Consider the following 17,273-nt stretch of genomic DNA (forward strand, 5'->3'; position numbering starts at 1 on the left):
AGTATATCAAGGATATAAGATGTCGAGGATGATGCAGAATTCAAAGACCGAGGGCTGGTTTGAGAAATCGTGATGAAGAATCACTAGCGGGACTAGGGATAGTCAGGATGTCCTCGGGATGGTAGTAGTAGTGTTGTAAGCCTGCGGGGGTAGTCGTAGCGTTCATTAGTAGCCAGATAGTATTTGAGACTTGTGAATCCGCGGGAATGTAGTAATTCCCACCCGTTCGGGTGCAGCGGTGGGAATATGGGAATCCACGGATCAGATTCGGATATCCCAAATGGTTCAGTTATGGCTAAGTCAGCGAATCTTGGCTATAGATCGTCACATCAGTTATGAGATCAGAGTAGCAGTGTACCGTTGAGGTTCGGGTATGTTAAGGGCTACCGTCAATCTGGGAGCCATCATGTTATTAGTCATAGAATGGATGATGTCAGGGTGTGAAGTATGGACCCGATCGGTTGGATCGGAAGGCTGTTAGAGCCACAGTGACAGGATAACTAGTGGAAACTAGTCCTTGAGGAAGATTTCATTCAGAAGTCGTGGAAGCGACTAAGGGAGGAGTCCTTTGACTCCACAGTTGGATTTGAGTTTAGTGTTTCAGGCAGCTCAGTGTTTCAGCCAGTTCAGTGTTTCAGGCAGTTTAGTGTTTCAGGCAGGTTCAGTATTGCAGACAATTCAGGGTTTGAAAGGTTTCAGAATTTTGGGTCAGTATTGTATTTGAGTTGGAATACAAGTGTTGACGGTATAGTTGGTTGATTTGGAAATGACAAGTCTCTCTCAGCAGGATCAGTTGAGCCTTCGGCCGAGTGTAAGTGACATGTAAAGATAGCTAGGCAGGTAGCTTTTCTTCGGGATGAAAGACTCGAGTTAGTAGGAGTTGAGTAATCAGATGTGATATAAGCAAGCTGATTCAGTATGGATGACAGAATAGATGGGACAGTTATGGACAGTCGGGGTATCTTATGGAGTCGCTAGGAGTGACTAGGAGATTGCGAGGGGGTGTAGTAACTGGTAGGGTTCGGTAACCCAAATATGGAGACGTCAGTAAGGACCGGGGGTGCTCGGCACCAAGTTATGTCAGATAAGGGCGTCGGTGGTTGTTGGCGGTATTGACCCGTACTGGAATTGGCGGGGGTGATGGAGCTGGTGAAGTATAGGACCTTCACAGTTACAGAGAAATAGTTGGTTATAGAACCTTGCCTTGGGAAGGCAAGGGATTTGCGCAAGGACAGGAAGGGGTGAACCCCTATAGGTTCAGTTCAGTACTCGGTGAGTACCAGAAGGATTGCCAGTTGAGTAAGTTGGGTCTCCAGGATGTTCAGGGTCAGGGTTGACCCGAGGTGTTATCTGCAGGGATTAAGGTTAGTCGGGAGGATCAAGCAAAAGCTAGCAAGGGTAGGCAGCTGGTGTTGGAATAGTTGGTTGGGTTTAGAGGCAGCTTGCAGGCAGTGGGCCATAGCAGACTTCGAGGACGAATTTTAGTTTAAGTGGGGGAGAGTTGTAACACCCAAAGTTTCGAAGACCAAGAAAGGAAAGAAACCCTAAGTTTAGGGGTTGACTCGGCGAGTCTAAGGGGGACTCGGCGAGTCCGAGCGGGATCCGGGTCGGGGAGTAAGTGACCGACTCGACGAGTCGACCAGGGGGACTCGGCGAGTCTGGTTTGTGCGTGGAAAACCCTAAATTCGGGACTTGGGGCCTATATAAATGTCTTAATCTTCTTCTCAGGGTTCCTTACTGCCTCTTTAGCCCTGGATATCAAACCCTAGCCGTCATATCTCCTAGTTGAGCCTTGGAAGGTGCTTTAAAGCTTGGAAAAGGAAGAAGGAACTTGGAGGAGCAAGAAGGAGCTATAGATCTGGGATTGTGAGTTCATTTTGAGAACTTGGAGGTAATAAACTAGTTCCTGGACCCTTTTTGCACCTAGATCTATGTGTGGTTGTTGGGGCTCTTTTGCCATAATGTTATTATTTTGGGTTAGAAGCCGGATCTGGAATTGCTACTTCAGATTCAAGTGTTTTAGGGCCTGGAGAAGCATAAAGTATCAGTCATTGTGTTGATTTTGAAGTCCCTTGGCCTTACACCCTAGTTAATGGCGTATCTTGCCTAGATCTCCTTCTCTACACGTAAAGTTTGCAACTTTACGTAAGGAATAGACCTTAAAAGAGTGGATCTACAGTTTGGAGTCCATGCATGACTCAAGGTCCTCTGCATGTATGTAGAACCGACTGGACTCGGCGAGTCCTTCGAGTGGACTCGGCGAGTAGCTTGAAGATGAGGAAGAACTCGACGAGTAGGATGACCGACTCGTCGAGTCGGATGAAGTTAGGCGTGGACTCGGCGAGTTGGATGAGCAACTCGGCGAGTTGGTTGAAGATTGTCAAGGACTCGGCGAGTCTGTTCTTGGACTCGGCGAGTCAGATCGCGAAAACCCTGAACCCTTCGAGTCGAGGCCCGAATCAGTGAGTCGGGTGGTGACTTAGCGAGTTGGACAGGACAGGACTTGGAACTGGTTGGACTCGGCGAGTCATGGACTGACTCGGCGAGTCGGGTCGCGAATAAGAAAGACCCTGAGCTTATGAACTCGGCGAGTCTTTAGGAAGACGCGGCGAGTAGGGTTGACCTGGAAGGTTGACTTTGACCAGAGTTGACTTAGTTGACTGTCAGACTAAGTGTTATATGTATATTGATAGCTCGGAGAGCTGGAGGAGCAGCGGATCAGGGGATTGTCGAGTAGCAGCCAGAGATTTATCAGTAGGGCTCAACAGTTCAGGTGAGTTACCTTCCAGTAGTGGTGGGTCTAAGGCCACAATGCCGGCCCACCAGTAGGAGACGTATGATAGATGATTGTCTTTGTGATATCATCTAGGTTTGCTATTACCTGTTATGTTATATGCTCTCATGATACGTTATATGCGATAGTAGTAGAGTTCGGTTGTTAGGACCGCAGGGTAGTTAGACACCCCAGAATCATCTGACTGTATGTGATGGTATGCTTGTATGTTGGCTTGTTATGTTATGCGATAGAGGTAGTGGGAGGGGACCAGCCCCCGAGGATCGGTTGTTAGGACCGATGGGTAGTCAGCACCCCAGAATGGCTTGACATGGGTAGTCAGCACCCCAGAATGGCTTGACACGGGTAAGACGGCACCCCAGAATGGCCGTATGGGTAGGTCGGCACCCCAGAATGGCCGTACCGGGTAGTCAGGCACCCCATAATAGCCTGGCAGTATTTATGTTATGAGTTTGTATGGTATGTGGTACGTTGGGGGAACTCACTAAGCTTTGTGCTTATGTTTACAGTTTTGTTTTCAGGTACCTCTGCACCGAAGGGGAAGGAGCCGGCGTGGTAGCGGCACGTCATACACACACTCTTCGGTTTCCGCATTTACGAGATTTACTGGGATTGTACTCTGATATTTGATGGGATGTATGGTTTGACTTTTAAAACGTGGATTGCGATGTGTTATGGTGTAATCAAACAATGTTTTAATTTATTAATGTTCTCTAAAGTAATATTTTAAAATGAAATTTTTGAACATGAAAATTTGGGTCGTTACACTTATAGGTTATGAATTATGACTTGGGGCTTAGGGAATTTAGATTATGGTATATGACTTAGGGCTTAAGGCTTATAAATTGGGCCATACGACTTAAGGCTTATGGCTTACGGTGTAGTCATATATCTTAGGGTTTTTGACTTAATGCTTTTGGCTTTTGGCGTATATAGCCTATGGTTTAGTGCTTATGGATCTGGGATTATGGATTTAAGCTTATATCTTAAAGTTTGAGGCTTAAGGCTTATATAGACAGACATAATCCTTAATCCATAAGCCATAAGCCATAAACCCGAACCCTTTCTTCACACCCACACCCAGATGTTCACCCTAACCACACCTAACACACACCTTACAACCACCCACCACTGCCCCTACCCTCATCACTATACATACACAAATACCTCCTCAAACCATACCTATACGACTATTCCCATAAGCCCATGCCGACTCCTCACCCCTAGCTACTAGATTTTCATTTTTCACAACTTAAACCACGAGCAGTAAAATAAAAATATTTATATTTTCATTAAAATTTATAAATATTAATAGATATACAAGTTTTAAATTATTATTACATTAAAAACTTAATAACTTTAAAATAAAAATAAAAGTAAAATAATATTATAAAATAAAATAATATAATAAACAATTATTTATTAAAAAATTAAATATTTATATTTCTAAATTTAAAATAGATAATTTTTTATAGATTTTGATATTCCCCCTTGTATATTTGAAACATTTTGGTATTCCTTCTTATTTTTCTAATTTCAAATTGCCGCCCCTATTTTCCGTGAAAATTCTAATTTCAAGTTGCCTGCTCCTAAACTTTAATGGTCTCGATCATATATACCCTAATCTTCGGTTCGATGCCCTAGTTCCTTGCCCAAATTCTCGTGTATCTATACTCGCTTTCCATTCATTCGTAAGTTGTTTATGCAGAGGAATAAATTGATTATAGCTTCAGTCAAGAGACACGTGAAACAGAATATAAGATGGAGCAGGTATCACTGGTAGTTATGGAGGGATAAAAGTCGATGATAGCTTCAGTCCTTTATCGTGGTAACTTCCAGACCTAAATCGATTTATGCTTTCTATTTCATTTCAATTTTTAGTTCTTACACACATCAATTGTCGGAGAAGGCTAGAGCAAACGGTCGACTGATACCCACATACCTATCAAATTTTCATTCGAAAAAACTTAGGGTGCGTTTGGTTGTTGAAAATTTTCTAGTTTTCTAGGAAAAATTTTCAAGAAAAACTGAAATTTTGAAAACGCGTTTTCCAGAGCTCATATGCCATCTTGATATGGAATAAATTTTCGCTTTATAAATATTTTGCAATGGTTATGAAATCTGATAAAAAAAAAAAGAAACAAATTGCAGAAAAAAATAAGAGTATCACTCCTACGGATGAAAAAGACTAAAAAGCCCTCATCATAATAACTCAAAAACTTGGATTTAAGTCACTTATTAACAGCAACATGTATATTACAAAAGAATGCCTATTTGTTTTGCTATAAATTTAAGGTATAAAATATCAAATACTAGTTTTATTAATCAAGAAAGAAATCAAGTAATCCTAGATATCAAATATCACCCTCAAACAATTAGCTAATGTTTAACAATTATTACTGAGAAATTAATTCCCATCAAGATTAAGAAATGGAAAACTAATAACAAAAGTATAACACATATTTATACTAAGAGAACCAACAACTAAACAAAAAGAGTTCTAATTTTGATATTTAATTTCATATATGTATTGTAATTTGAGTGATCTAAATATGAATTGAAAATCTTGACAATTAGGGGCAGCCCATGTGTAACTGATTACGGCTATGATTATTATTTTACTGGTTTTATTTTAATGATTTCCTATATAAGATGACTTATAGATATGCTTTTGTTGCAGGTAGCAAAATCCAATGCCTAAGGATGAACTAAAGAAGAGGCCAAAACTCAAAGTTTGTATCCTGCTTCTATATGGGTTCGAAGATGGGGATCTAATACTTCAATAGTAAGGTTTATCATACTGTGATTCTTCATAAATCATTCCCTGCATCTTGGTTTTCGTATCTCGCTTCTAGTTGGTTTCGACTAGAGATCTAATGAATTTAGTTAAGCTTTGTTAAATTAGTTATATTTGTGAACGAATTCGAAAAAATAACAAATATTTTAAAATTTTGTAAAATGATCGTTTATCGTTATGTCTGGAACAGGGCATTCCGGTTCGATCTTCGGTATATCGGAGTAGGATTTTGGAATAGCTTCGGATTATTTTTTTAATTTTAATATTTTTTGTGTGTTTATTTTTGTGTTGTGTACTAAAACTTTTTGTTTATTTTATGGTTTTATATGGTTTTTGTGTTGTGTTAATTTTTTTTTATGGTTTTTAAGTTATAAATTGTATATATTGTAAAAATTAACAGAGTTTGAAACCTTTAAATCTACCAAAATTTATAATTATATAAAGTTAAAAATGTTCTAAATAATTGTAGGGTCGAATAGATTTTAAAAGAATGAAATCATGATTCAAACAAAATAAAGATTGCTCAAGAGTGTAAATAAGATTCTGATTTCGATTAGAGAATACAAACTCGTTATAATATTGATCGTAAGAAATGCTCAAAAAGTATTTCCTGCTTTCTAACTAACATTCATTTACATAGGTTGACACCCAAGGAGTCGGTTAGAGAAAGAACCGATAGAAAAACAACACCCAGGCGTGATAGACTGTCTACCTAATACGCAGATGTTGCTTAAGAAACCTAGTGCACAAAAACTTCAAAACCATTAGAACAATACATTCTAAAACAAACAATGAAGACTTTAGATATTAGAGTTGTGAAACCTTTCGCATTACATTCGGACACAACACATATACATTCCGAAAACTAACAATAATAGTATAATGTTTAAATGGACCTCTATTTTATCTTCGTACCGCAAAAAATTATGCTAATCGCTTGTGATATGAAATGGTCAGGTTCTAATTGAACCATCTATCCTAAATGATTTCTCTGTGATCAACATCCCTACGAACCAACATAGAAACACCCCATAATCTCATTTATTGTCAGACGTACGTCTTCACCTTTTTCAAATGTGATTTTGAACCTCTCAAGGGGGATCACATCAGTTGGGTTGGGACCCCAAAAATTGATACCAACTACGAATTTGTAGATAGCATACCTCTAAACCAAAGATTCATTTCCACAACACTTGTGATCTCCTTTATGACATTTAACACCCTATATTCAAGATTGTAGAACTCATTACTCGGTACTTCTTCGGACGACTACCAAGTAACGAAGTAACGAATACTCAGGATGTAAGAATATTTTTAGGGAGCTTATATATATCAAAATAATAAGTTAAAATCTTAAATTGATTGAAATATAACAAAATTAGATACATATGAGTACACAAAAACTGAAAAACACATAATGGTCTTATTTCGTGAATAATTACTGAAAATTTAAGATATATATGTAGTAATAATCACATGTATCTGTGTTAAATAATAAATCGTTAAGTATATTATACATATTAATCATCGAGTTGACCGGGTTTTACAACACTGCTCAGTTCAGTAAGGAGCCGATCAGGGAGTTCTCATGATTCTGTAACTCGCCTCGGTAAGGGGCTGAATAGCAAGTACTAGGATGAGTAATTGGCCAACTCGGCAAGTTTTACAACACTACCTATATTTGTGTTTGTGAAATCAAACACAACTATGTACCTAGCATAATGTCTCTATTTCTTTGCAGACTACTTTTATTTGTACAACCCAATTGTAATAATAAATATAACAAGTCCCTATATATCTTGTTCTTTCTAAATACTGCAAAAGCAAAATAAGTTGAACGTTTTACAACATAATTAACACCACAATAATACCTACACAATTTTTGACAAAAAAAAAAGGTAGCGTTAACACCATTGCTCTTCATCACATAAATCTGACATTCATGGATTGATTCAAAAAAAGGTAGCTTTAACAACATTGCTCTTCATCATATAAATCTGACATTCATGGATTGATTCGAGATTCATAGAATGAGTATGAATCGTGGGCAAGAGTCTGCAACATAATAAAACGTGTTAGAATCCTCTCTCTCTCTCTCTCTTTATATATATATATATATATATATATATATATATATATATATATATATATATATATATATATAATATGCAGTGACACTTGTGTCGTAAATAGGGTTAAATACAAGAATTAGCAACGTAACATACTTCCATTGATTTGTTTATTGTTTGTAGCATCTTACTTTCATTTCTTAATACAAAGCAATTCCCAGATTGAAAGTATAATGGAAAGAGAAAAATAAACAAAAATAGGATGCTATGATACACATAAATAGTGTATTTGTTGGATTTTTTTATAAATAAATAGATGAAATACCTGTTCCTGTGAGCGGAAATACATGAAAGGTGTATAATTGAGGAAATTTGAGACTCTGGAGGTATAAATATCAGCGTACCTGTAGTCGTAGTAGTAGTTTGGAAATTGGAAATTGAAATTGGGTGATTAAAAAGTGATTATAAAATATAGAGAAAGAAAGAAATGTACTTTTCAATCTGTCTCATGAGGTGACTCTTGTCCCACAAGCCTGCACGTGAAAGATATCCCCACCTAACACCAAATCACACATACACATTATATATATATATATATATATATATATATATATATATATATATATATATATATATTTGAAGAAAGCATATAGATAAATGTTGATTGATAAATAATAGGGATTCAGTTGAAACCTTTTGCTGAAGTGTTCACCATCTTGTTCCAACATTGGTGCAATTTTTTCATCTAAGCGTTGCATAACAATCAGTAAGTTTTGCACGCTCTCCGTCAGCTCTGTATCATCCATATGAGTAGCAGCCAATGTCTATATATATATATATATATATATATTATTATATTATTTGTAAACTCGTATACCCAAATTTATATATATATATATATATATATATATATATATATATATATAAGTAATTACTTGAGCAGGACGACCCTTGTTTCTCCTTTGAAGAGCCAAACGAAGTTGATTAAAAAGGTCACCGATAACCTCCTTCTGATTTATTAATTCTACAAGTTTAGCTCGGTGCTCTCGGCTATGAATCAGAGCATTATACTGCAAAAAAATACAAATACAAATACAAACAACCAAATAGCTTTAATTTTGGCTGGTAATTTTGATAATATACAAAATTATTTGTTAATAGTTATTTATGCCTAATTAGTATATATTCTTATTTTTAATTTATTATATAATACCTCTTCTTCCAATTCACGACAAATCAATGCTGTCCTCCAGCGAAGATGTACTTTAGATACGCTTACATCTGTATAGATATGATCCCCAACATACAGTATTTCATCTCCATGAATGCCTAATGAATTTTCAACCATTTGAGCACTTCCTCCAGAATATAACCCCCCTGCAATCCATCAACTACCTTTAATTAATTCCAACGAACCCTTTACTTTTTTAGGCAAAATAAATAAACAGTAATCTTAAGGTGACATGACTTGTTGTTTTAAAACTTATTTTTATGCATTCAACAGGTTTAGATGTTGCCATGGAAAGAAAGCCCTTACATTTTGATGAGGACAATATTCGAAAAGCTCATTGTATATATGAATTAATACCATGTTCTAGTAACAAAAAAAAAAAAAATGTCACACTGTAAGGGCTTTCAGTCCCTTTTATGAAACTTCAGGTCTGCTCAGCCTCTCAATCTCAAAGGAAGGGTTAGAACCCGATGGGTTTTATCAAAAGAAAAAATATATATTATATATAAATAGTTAGGGCAAAATGGGTCAACAAGCAAATCACATTAATTAAATAATACATTATTTATCGTTGTTTGACCTGGACGAGCCTTAAAACATGGTCGCATAAGGCCATCAGTTGTCACCACTTCATATAAAGGGTGTGACATTTGAAAGAATTCTGGCTTCCTAGCCGACACAATCACCTACATCAAAAATATTAAATATATTTTCTTTCATTTTTGAAAACAAAGTCAAAAAGTAAATTCAGGGGAAGTTTACTAACCATCTCGAATAAATCTCGCCAGTTCATATCATTTGGGAGAAATCTATTAAAAGAATGCCTCATCATTTTGTCTGTATAGATGTAATCTGAGTTGGTGATCAGCAATAACCTTTTACCAGCCTGGTGTCGTCAAATCAGAAAACAAAATTATTATTTTTTTTTTATTAAAGAAAAAAAAAAAAAAGATTAGCTGGAAATACCTCCTTCTGGTCAAGAAGTGCTAAAGGTAGCTCTGGATCAGGCTCTACAAACAGCTCTGGCTTCGACATTATCTCATTCTGTAGCATAAAATTAGTTATAATATTACTACTATTACTAGACTATTCAATGCTTAAATTAATTATAAATTTACCTTTAGTTGACCTTCTACATGAGCCCTAAAGAGGGCCTTACCAACAGCCTGAAGCAAACGAAAAAAATTCATAGACCAATGAAAATCAACATACAAAATAACTCTAACAAGTATTTTATTAGGAAAAAAAAGCGTTGTTCTTGCCTTGTAAAGCCCTTCATAATCAAGTACGCCAAGATCCGGTGAAATAATCCCTTCATCCAATCTATCAACCATCTGAAATACAACAACAATGGATCATATTAGTTTTATTTATCTAAAACTGGAAAGATGTCACATATCTGATGGTGGGAATAATGAATTTATATATTAAAAAACAAAAAACAGAGTGACTACCTACCTGCACATATGCCACTGCTTCTGAAACAGAAAATAGTGTATTGAGAAACTCCCACCGACTTTCATTCCGCAGGTCCACCAGTTCCCTCCCATACATCTCACTTTCAGAAGCACACAATTAACAACCAAATCAAAACATAAAAAAGTAAATAAATTATCCAACTTCTGTTTTCATAATATTAAGGTTAAAGGTCACACCTTACAGCTTGGGTGGATAGCAGTTTTGTGCCATGCATAGCCCTCTTCACATAACCAAATCGGTCAGCCTTCACCAAGTTGCCTTTCTCTTTATCTATGACAAGTCCTCTAATAACCTATTAGATAAATAAATCATGATATTATCATCACTAGTAGCATGATAAACTTAGCTTGCAGAGTGAAAAAAAAAAAAAAAAAAAAAAAAAAAAGAATTACCAAATCAGGGTCAAAAGCAAGTCCATCAACAGGAAACCCAACATTCTTTAGATTCTCCATGCAATAGTCATAAGCCCTTCCTTCCCAAGCCTTCAAGTTCATAAATTAAAGTCATTTCATTTGCAAACAAAAATGTAAGTACTTGGTAATGGAATGAAAAGGATAGTTTATGGAATGCCACTTGGCTTCTTTCATTGAACCACTTGAGCAATAAAGCATTTATTTATGTGGTCTTAAATCTTAATTAGTAAGTAATTACCATCACATTATAGTGCATTAGAGTGTAATCCATGTCATATCCGATTGCAGTGATTGACCGAAGATTTAATGTGCGGCTACAAAATATGCCACGTGGAGAATGCCTAGAAGAAGATGGATCCTGCACAAGAATCATAGTTAGTAAAATCGCTGTCATGTATGATGTATCCCAGACTGTTCATATATCAGCAAGGTGCAAGAGAAAACATGTCAAAACAAATGAGCAAATGTATTAGCATGTTACAAAGTTTAATTCAAAAACCATGTTAAAAACGTTTCTAATTTTGCAATAGTGAGCAAAGAGAGGGTAACTAAGCACTTGATTTTAGCATAAGAAAACATTTGAAACAAAGGGTCTTAAACATTGACCTAAATATAACAATCATGTCAATGAGAAAAAGAAATAGCAGGACGAACTTGGAACATCATGTAGAAGTCAATCAAGCTCAGTACTTCAATTACAAACGTGCAAGCAAAGAAGGAAGGAAACCTGTATTCCAAGGTCCTTAAGCAAGCCCTCCGCCTCTTTGGCTTGAAACCTGGCAACCTCCTCAATTGGACCTTTCCAAGCAATATCTGTATGGCCATTTATCCCTGCTTCAACACAACATAACATAGACGTGTAAGAATAACGAAGTAATGTTTTAAGCGAAGAACTGGTAGTGTTGCGAGATTCATTCACAGATGGTGCAGTAAAGTAAAGTAGGCAAAGCGTGATCAAGTCTACAATCTAATGAGCAAAGCAAACACATTTAGTGTTTAGGAACAAGGATCAAAGTTCTGAAATCGCAGCTCATATCGAGTTGGTTCTGTTTGAACTTTGAATTATAAGCCATTGGAATTGTAGCAAGGAGAAAAGGGATGATGTATAATAATAAGAATAGGCACCGTATTTGAGATTTAAATCGCCTTTGGTGCTCTGGCCGAGATAATCGAAGTCACAGTTCTGCGAAGAAGTATTAACGGAAAATATATCATCAGCAGCAGCTCCGCTGGTTATGGCGGAATTGGCGTCAACGGTGCATTGACAATAATGTAGTTGCCGGGGTCTTCTCTTGGTAGTTAAAGTGCTACTGCTGGGAGAAACGGAAACGGAAGCGGAAGCGGAGACTGGAAGAAGAGGGTGCCGAACAACAGCATAGGTCAATGTGATGCCCGACATAGACAAACACAACTCAATGAGCAGAACTGAAGTGGTTCGTTAGGAGGGAATTTTGGGGATGAACTCTGAAGTACTTTACTGATTCTTGTTGCCTTTTTGCCGGATTTGGATCGGATTTCGGATAAGCAACTCTGGATCTCTACCGCTCTACGCCCTTGTCCGTCTCGTACATTGGGCTTTCACCTACATGGACCAAGGGGGTTGGGGGCGTTGGGCTTGTGTTTGTTTTCTCTGTTCTTTTTTAAAATATTTTTTATTTGGTTATAATATGCGTTAAACCACCGTTAAGGTTTTTTACTTAAATTTTATAATAAAAGTTTAAAATTATTAATTAATTATTTTAAATAAAATATTAATTAGAATACTTAGCAAAATAACAGATAAATTATGTTCATCTATATTCATGGGTTAGCATGACCACTTAATGGTTCAATTGGTTCAAATACACACAAGATTTATGAAATTAAACTTTATACTTTTTCTATACGTTTATCGAAATATATAAAAATGGTTACAACAATTATTAAAATTAAAGTCGGTTGCTATAATATACACAAACTTCAAAGTAAATTGTTATTTTTTCCTTATAGCAATGTACTTTCAATAATGTTTTAATATTTTGTTTCATAACTTTTTTTCAACAAAAATCAAAAAGGGTATAATTGGAAATTATATTCCTATAAATTGGATACGTTTTCATGAATGCTAACATTACCTAAAACAAGTACGTTTGTATACTTTTTACTTAACTCCTTTTCTACACTATTTACTTTCAGCATCAGGTCTACTTCAAACATCACCTACTTGAATGACATTGGTGTGGTGTCACCTGATACCACTTTTAAAGTTCGAATAGTTAGCATGGGGAATTTCATACCAAAGTTTAAAACACAAATCTTGTCCATTGGAATGATCTTTATAGATGAGCAAGCTACTTTAAGTAGTTATATTTACCTTTATTTTTATTTATTTTATATCATTTACTAGCCTTCTTATTTTGTCTATATGGCACAAAGATTCAATATCGTGTTTTCAACAGTCAATTCCTTAGGCTCCAAATCTTCTGATGTTGGAGACACTTTAATGATAAAGAATCCAAACATGGCTATGATGGGAGATGGTTTTAATATTAATGGACAAGAGCAGCATATTGTTTTGCACTAGGATACCATTGTTAAGAGATGTATTGATTTTTGAAGTCCAGTTCATAGTTTTGTTTTTGTTGATTTTGGATCAATTTTATAGCAAAATTGTCCCAAGAAGTCATGTTTTGGTTAGTTTTTTACATTATTTTCATTATCCCTATAAGTCACGTTATTCTTTTTATCATTCTTAGATGTACTCAGACATATCGTTTCACATCGCGATCTTGATGCATCTAACTCAAATCAATCAAAGCACAACATCAAGTTCATTACAAGCAGTATTGTAAATATCGGCCTAAGCAGCCAATTAATTGATGCCTAGGCGTTTGACAGCCTCCAACCGCCTACGAATAAGAGTTAGAGGGTAAAAGAATCGGCATTGGTCAATATCGGTCAAAACCGATATTGACCAATTCGGTCCTAATCGGAATAAATCGAACCAACCAGTACTTCAATCAGACCATATTGGCTCGGCTAACTTTTAAAGACCCACTAGCTCAAAGGAGCCGGCTAGCCCAAAGCTTAGCTCGATTTGCGTCTCAAAGGATCTAGCTCCTTTTTCTTATAGAATAACTTTTGCGTTCATCTCTTATCCCACCAACGATATGGGATCGAAACTCATTTCTCTCTCGATCTGGGAACAACCCCACTGCTATCCCCCAAAATTATGATTGAAATCGACTCAGATTCACCTTCAATTCAAACTCATCCCTATCTCTCTCGCAGGCTCACAAGTCACCGATTGCTGATCGATTGGAGAATCACTTCACTGATTGTAGAATCGCAGACACACGGTCCACACCAACCTTGTTTTCCCGTTGACGCCAAGTGTTCGTTATCCTGATTATGTAAGATTATCTGGTTTTCAATTTCTTAATCATATGCTATAAATTTTAGTTGAGTTCAGGGATATGTATATACGTATGTTACCATATTGAATCTTGTTGAATCAAAACAATGTTAGAATATTGTTGTTGCGATAACTCGTGATTATGCATATATGTATGTAAGTTACTTCCAAGATCCTTATTGTTTCTGGTTGTAACAGGTAGGGCAGAAGTGCTAGTGATGTTAGTTTGTGTATAGAACCATATGCCCACCAAGTGTTCGATCAATTGCCTGAGTGAATCTTTTAGTCTTGATTATCAAAGCATGGTGTTGGTATTCATGGGCCAGTCATCTCTTCTTGTCCGATTAGCATAACATGAAAGGGAAAGGAGTGAACGAAAGCAAAATAAAATCATCCAAATTTATTCAATTCTCATGTTCCAGGGGGTGTTCTTGCTGCTTCATGTTCTACAAAGTGATTTCTTTAACAGAGTAATATGATTCATGCTCAAAACTTATTGGTTGTAGACTGTAGTGATGTACCATTTGGATGCTATTCAAATTTGGAGGGTATAATGGTCCATTTTTGTTGTTCCCAGTTTGTGTATAATACTATCAAGTGGTTCTTTTTTGGTGTTGTAATAGGTTTGTTGTGATTACTTCAACTTGTATTTGTAACATCTTATTCCAATCACTAGATGGTAATATGAGGTGGATCTGTGTAAAGTTTCCCTAAATTTTGGATGTTGTAATTCTAAATTTTTTAATGTTTTAATCCTAAAATTTGAATGTTGGAGTTTAGGCTTGTAATATAAGGTAGATCTATGTAAAGCTTCCCATATATTTTTTTATAAGAATTAAGTTGCCAAATGCAATATTTTTTTGTTAAAGGTACCCTTATATTCTTAAGATTAATGTTATATTTATTATTTTATTAATAATTTTTTCATAGTTAATGGTCCCTGATTAACCCCCTGATTAATCCCCGCCTAAGCGATTAATCCTTTGACCCTAGTCCACCGCCAAGGTACCGTCGAGCGATTTCTGCAACATTGATTACAAGTGACTTAGAGTGAGTTCTTTAACCTTTACTTTATATCTTATTTCTTATATATGTATATGTTGTTTATTATGTTAGAAATTGAACTTTATTATTGTAGGGATACAAGGCTTAGGATTACTCTTTTTGGATTTCAAGCCCATTGGCTAAGTGATTTTTGACAAAAAAAAAACTCAGATGTTTCATGTATTATCATAATTGTCCAGTTTGTTGCCCTTAATGTTTGGAATGGTTTGTGATAATATTCAAATATTTGCTTTGGTATGAAAAATATGTGTTTTTTATTTTTTATTTTTCTTTTCCGATCGTGTTGATCTTCAATCTTATTACGATTCTACTAAATTGTTTGTTAATGTTGATATTAAGGAGATTACAAGTTCCGGTAAAAGTTAGTTTTATCAAATCATTCGGTTCAAAGTGATTTGGAAATCAAAAATGTTTGTGATGTCGTCCAACCATTGAAGGTATATTATAATGTTGCACTTTAACTATTTTCTTTTTCTATATTTTACATTTTACATATTTTTTATTAATATACTTTATTGTATTGTTACAAACAGGTAAATTTATTTTGATTGGAATAATCAAGGGAATCCGAAAAGACCATGATTGGTATTGTAATGCTTGCATTAAATATGGCAATAAGTGCACAAATCTACTATAATAAATGAAGGGTTTTTGTCACATGTCCCCCTTCTCCTTCATTTGGACACATGACATTTTCTAGAATTTTTAAATTTTTTATTTTCCACTTGTCATTTTATTGTATTTTTCATTTTATTAAATTAAAATCCACATTTAATATTTAAGGTAATATATATGTAACGTATTTATTATAAAAGGTTTATATATAATGTATTAAATACATTAAAGCCTCATTAATTTTAATAATTCAAACTTTTCAAATTGTTAAAATTTCATATTTAATTTTTTTTATAAATAAACCCATGTAATACATGGGTCTCATACCTAGTGATTACAATATACATCATGCTTCTGATTCCCATAAATGCATCGATGATTTGTCAACATACAAGTGTAAAAATCACGAATGCAACTTGTTAGAGGTGTAGATAAAAGAGAAGTATTTAAAAGCTCCTTGCCTTTAACATTGATATCTTTAAAAAATATAATTTTTTAATATGTTTATAATAACTTCTTTTCATACAGGTAGCTTATCCCTATCAATGTCCAGGATGGTACAGGAACGATGTCCATATCACTTTTGATAGAGATGCAAGGAAAATGTTGGATTTAAGTGCGAGTGATTTAGTTGATATAGTCAAGAAGGTATAATATCTTTATTATATGCCTTTTACTTATCTATGTATTTATACCTTTTTTTTCTCAACAGAGAGGTGATAGTTTGGCTATGTTCCCACCCGAATTAAACGTTTTGAAACATCGAAAAGCAGTTTTCTTAGTTGAAGTTACAACTTACAATGTAACAAACACGACCAGCTTATATTCTACTAACAAAATTATTGAAGAGGCTAGAATAATTTCTGAATTGGAGAGCAAAATTGAAACTTTGGTATATACCTTAACTCCAATAGTATTTAATATAATTTATATTGCTAACTAACTAACCTTTACGTTGACATTTTATCATGAATGGTGGTGAATCTCAATCATATAATCAACAAATTGATGTCTCATATTCGGATGATATAAAAGTTGTATAAGTATATATTATATTATATTATATAAATACTCCCACTTGAAATTGTTAATGAAAATATTTAAAATTTACTCTCGAGTTGAAAGACAACTAACCAAAAATTATTTGTTCAACTTTAGGATTGTGCTTCTCAGACAGGAGATAATGTAACTCATTTGATGCGTACAAATAGCTACACCTAATTTTACATACTCTCCTACTAGATATTCGACTCAGGGCAGTGTACCCATCACAAATAGTATAACACAAAAATCGTGTATCGAACACAGGGAACAAAATCAATTATTTAATCTACTTACTATATTAAATTAATCTAAAATTCTAACAAAAATAAAATGAGGTTTTTATCTAATTTTGCAAGTTTAGATGAACTTAAT

At 35.1% G+C, this 17,273-nt stretch overlaps 1 protein-coding gene and 2 long non-coding RNA genes across 3 annotated transcripts; 2 read left to right on the plus strand and 1 right to left on the minus strand.

Moving 5' to 3' along the window:
* The first annotated feature begins 4,339 nt into the window (after positions 1-4,339).
* On the plus strand, positions 4,340-5,938 carry LOC145001762 (uncharacterized). Its single transcript, XR_013661708.1, has 2 exons — positions 4,340-4,622; positions 5,475-5,938. It is a non-coding gene; the product is annotated as an uncharacterized LOC145001762 (long non-coding RNA).
* A 1,114-nt stretch (positions 5,939-7,052) lies between these two features.
* Positions 7,053-12,274, minus strand: LOC145000869 (HAD-superfamily hydrolase, subfamily IG, 5'-nucleotidase). Its single transcript, XM_078960168.1, has 17 exons — positions 11,909-12,274; positions 11,511-11,614; positions 11,022-11,141; positions 10,763-10,852; positions 10,547-10,662; positions 10,350-10,449; positions 10,154-10,225; positions 10,010-10,057; positions 9,858-9,935; positions 9,658-9,777; positions 9,472-9,577; positions 8,874-9,037; positions 8,596-8,730; positions 8,354-8,484; positions 8,154-8,216; positions 7,986-8,064; positions 7,053-7,646 (listed from the first exon to the last, which is right to left on the minus strand). The coding sequence occupies exons 1-17, from the start codon at positions 12,180-12,182 to the stop codon at positions 7,596-7,598; spliced, it is 1,851 nt and encodes a 616-aa protein (XP_078816294.1). The 5' UTR covers positions 12,183-12,274; the 3' UTR covers positions 7,053-7,595.
* Positions 12,275-13,923: 1,649 nt separating this feature from the next.
* LOC144999670 (uncharacterized) lies at positions 13,924-14,835 on the plus strand. Its single transcript, XR_013660955.1, has 2 exons — positions 13,924-14,175; positions 14,376-14,835. It is a non-coding gene; the product is annotated as an uncharacterized LOC144999670 (long non-coding RNA).
* Positions 14,836-17,273: the final 2,438 nt, after the last annotated feature.

This window comes from Lactuca saligna, chromosome 6 (genome assembly GCF_052625555.1).
Source record: "Lactuca saligna cultivar CGN05327 chromosome 6, ASM5262555v1, whole genome shotgun sequence".
NCBI classification, from domain to species: domain Eukaryota; kingdom Viridiplantae; phylum Streptophyta; class Magnoliopsida; order Asterales; family Asteraceae; genus Lactuca; species Lactuca saligna.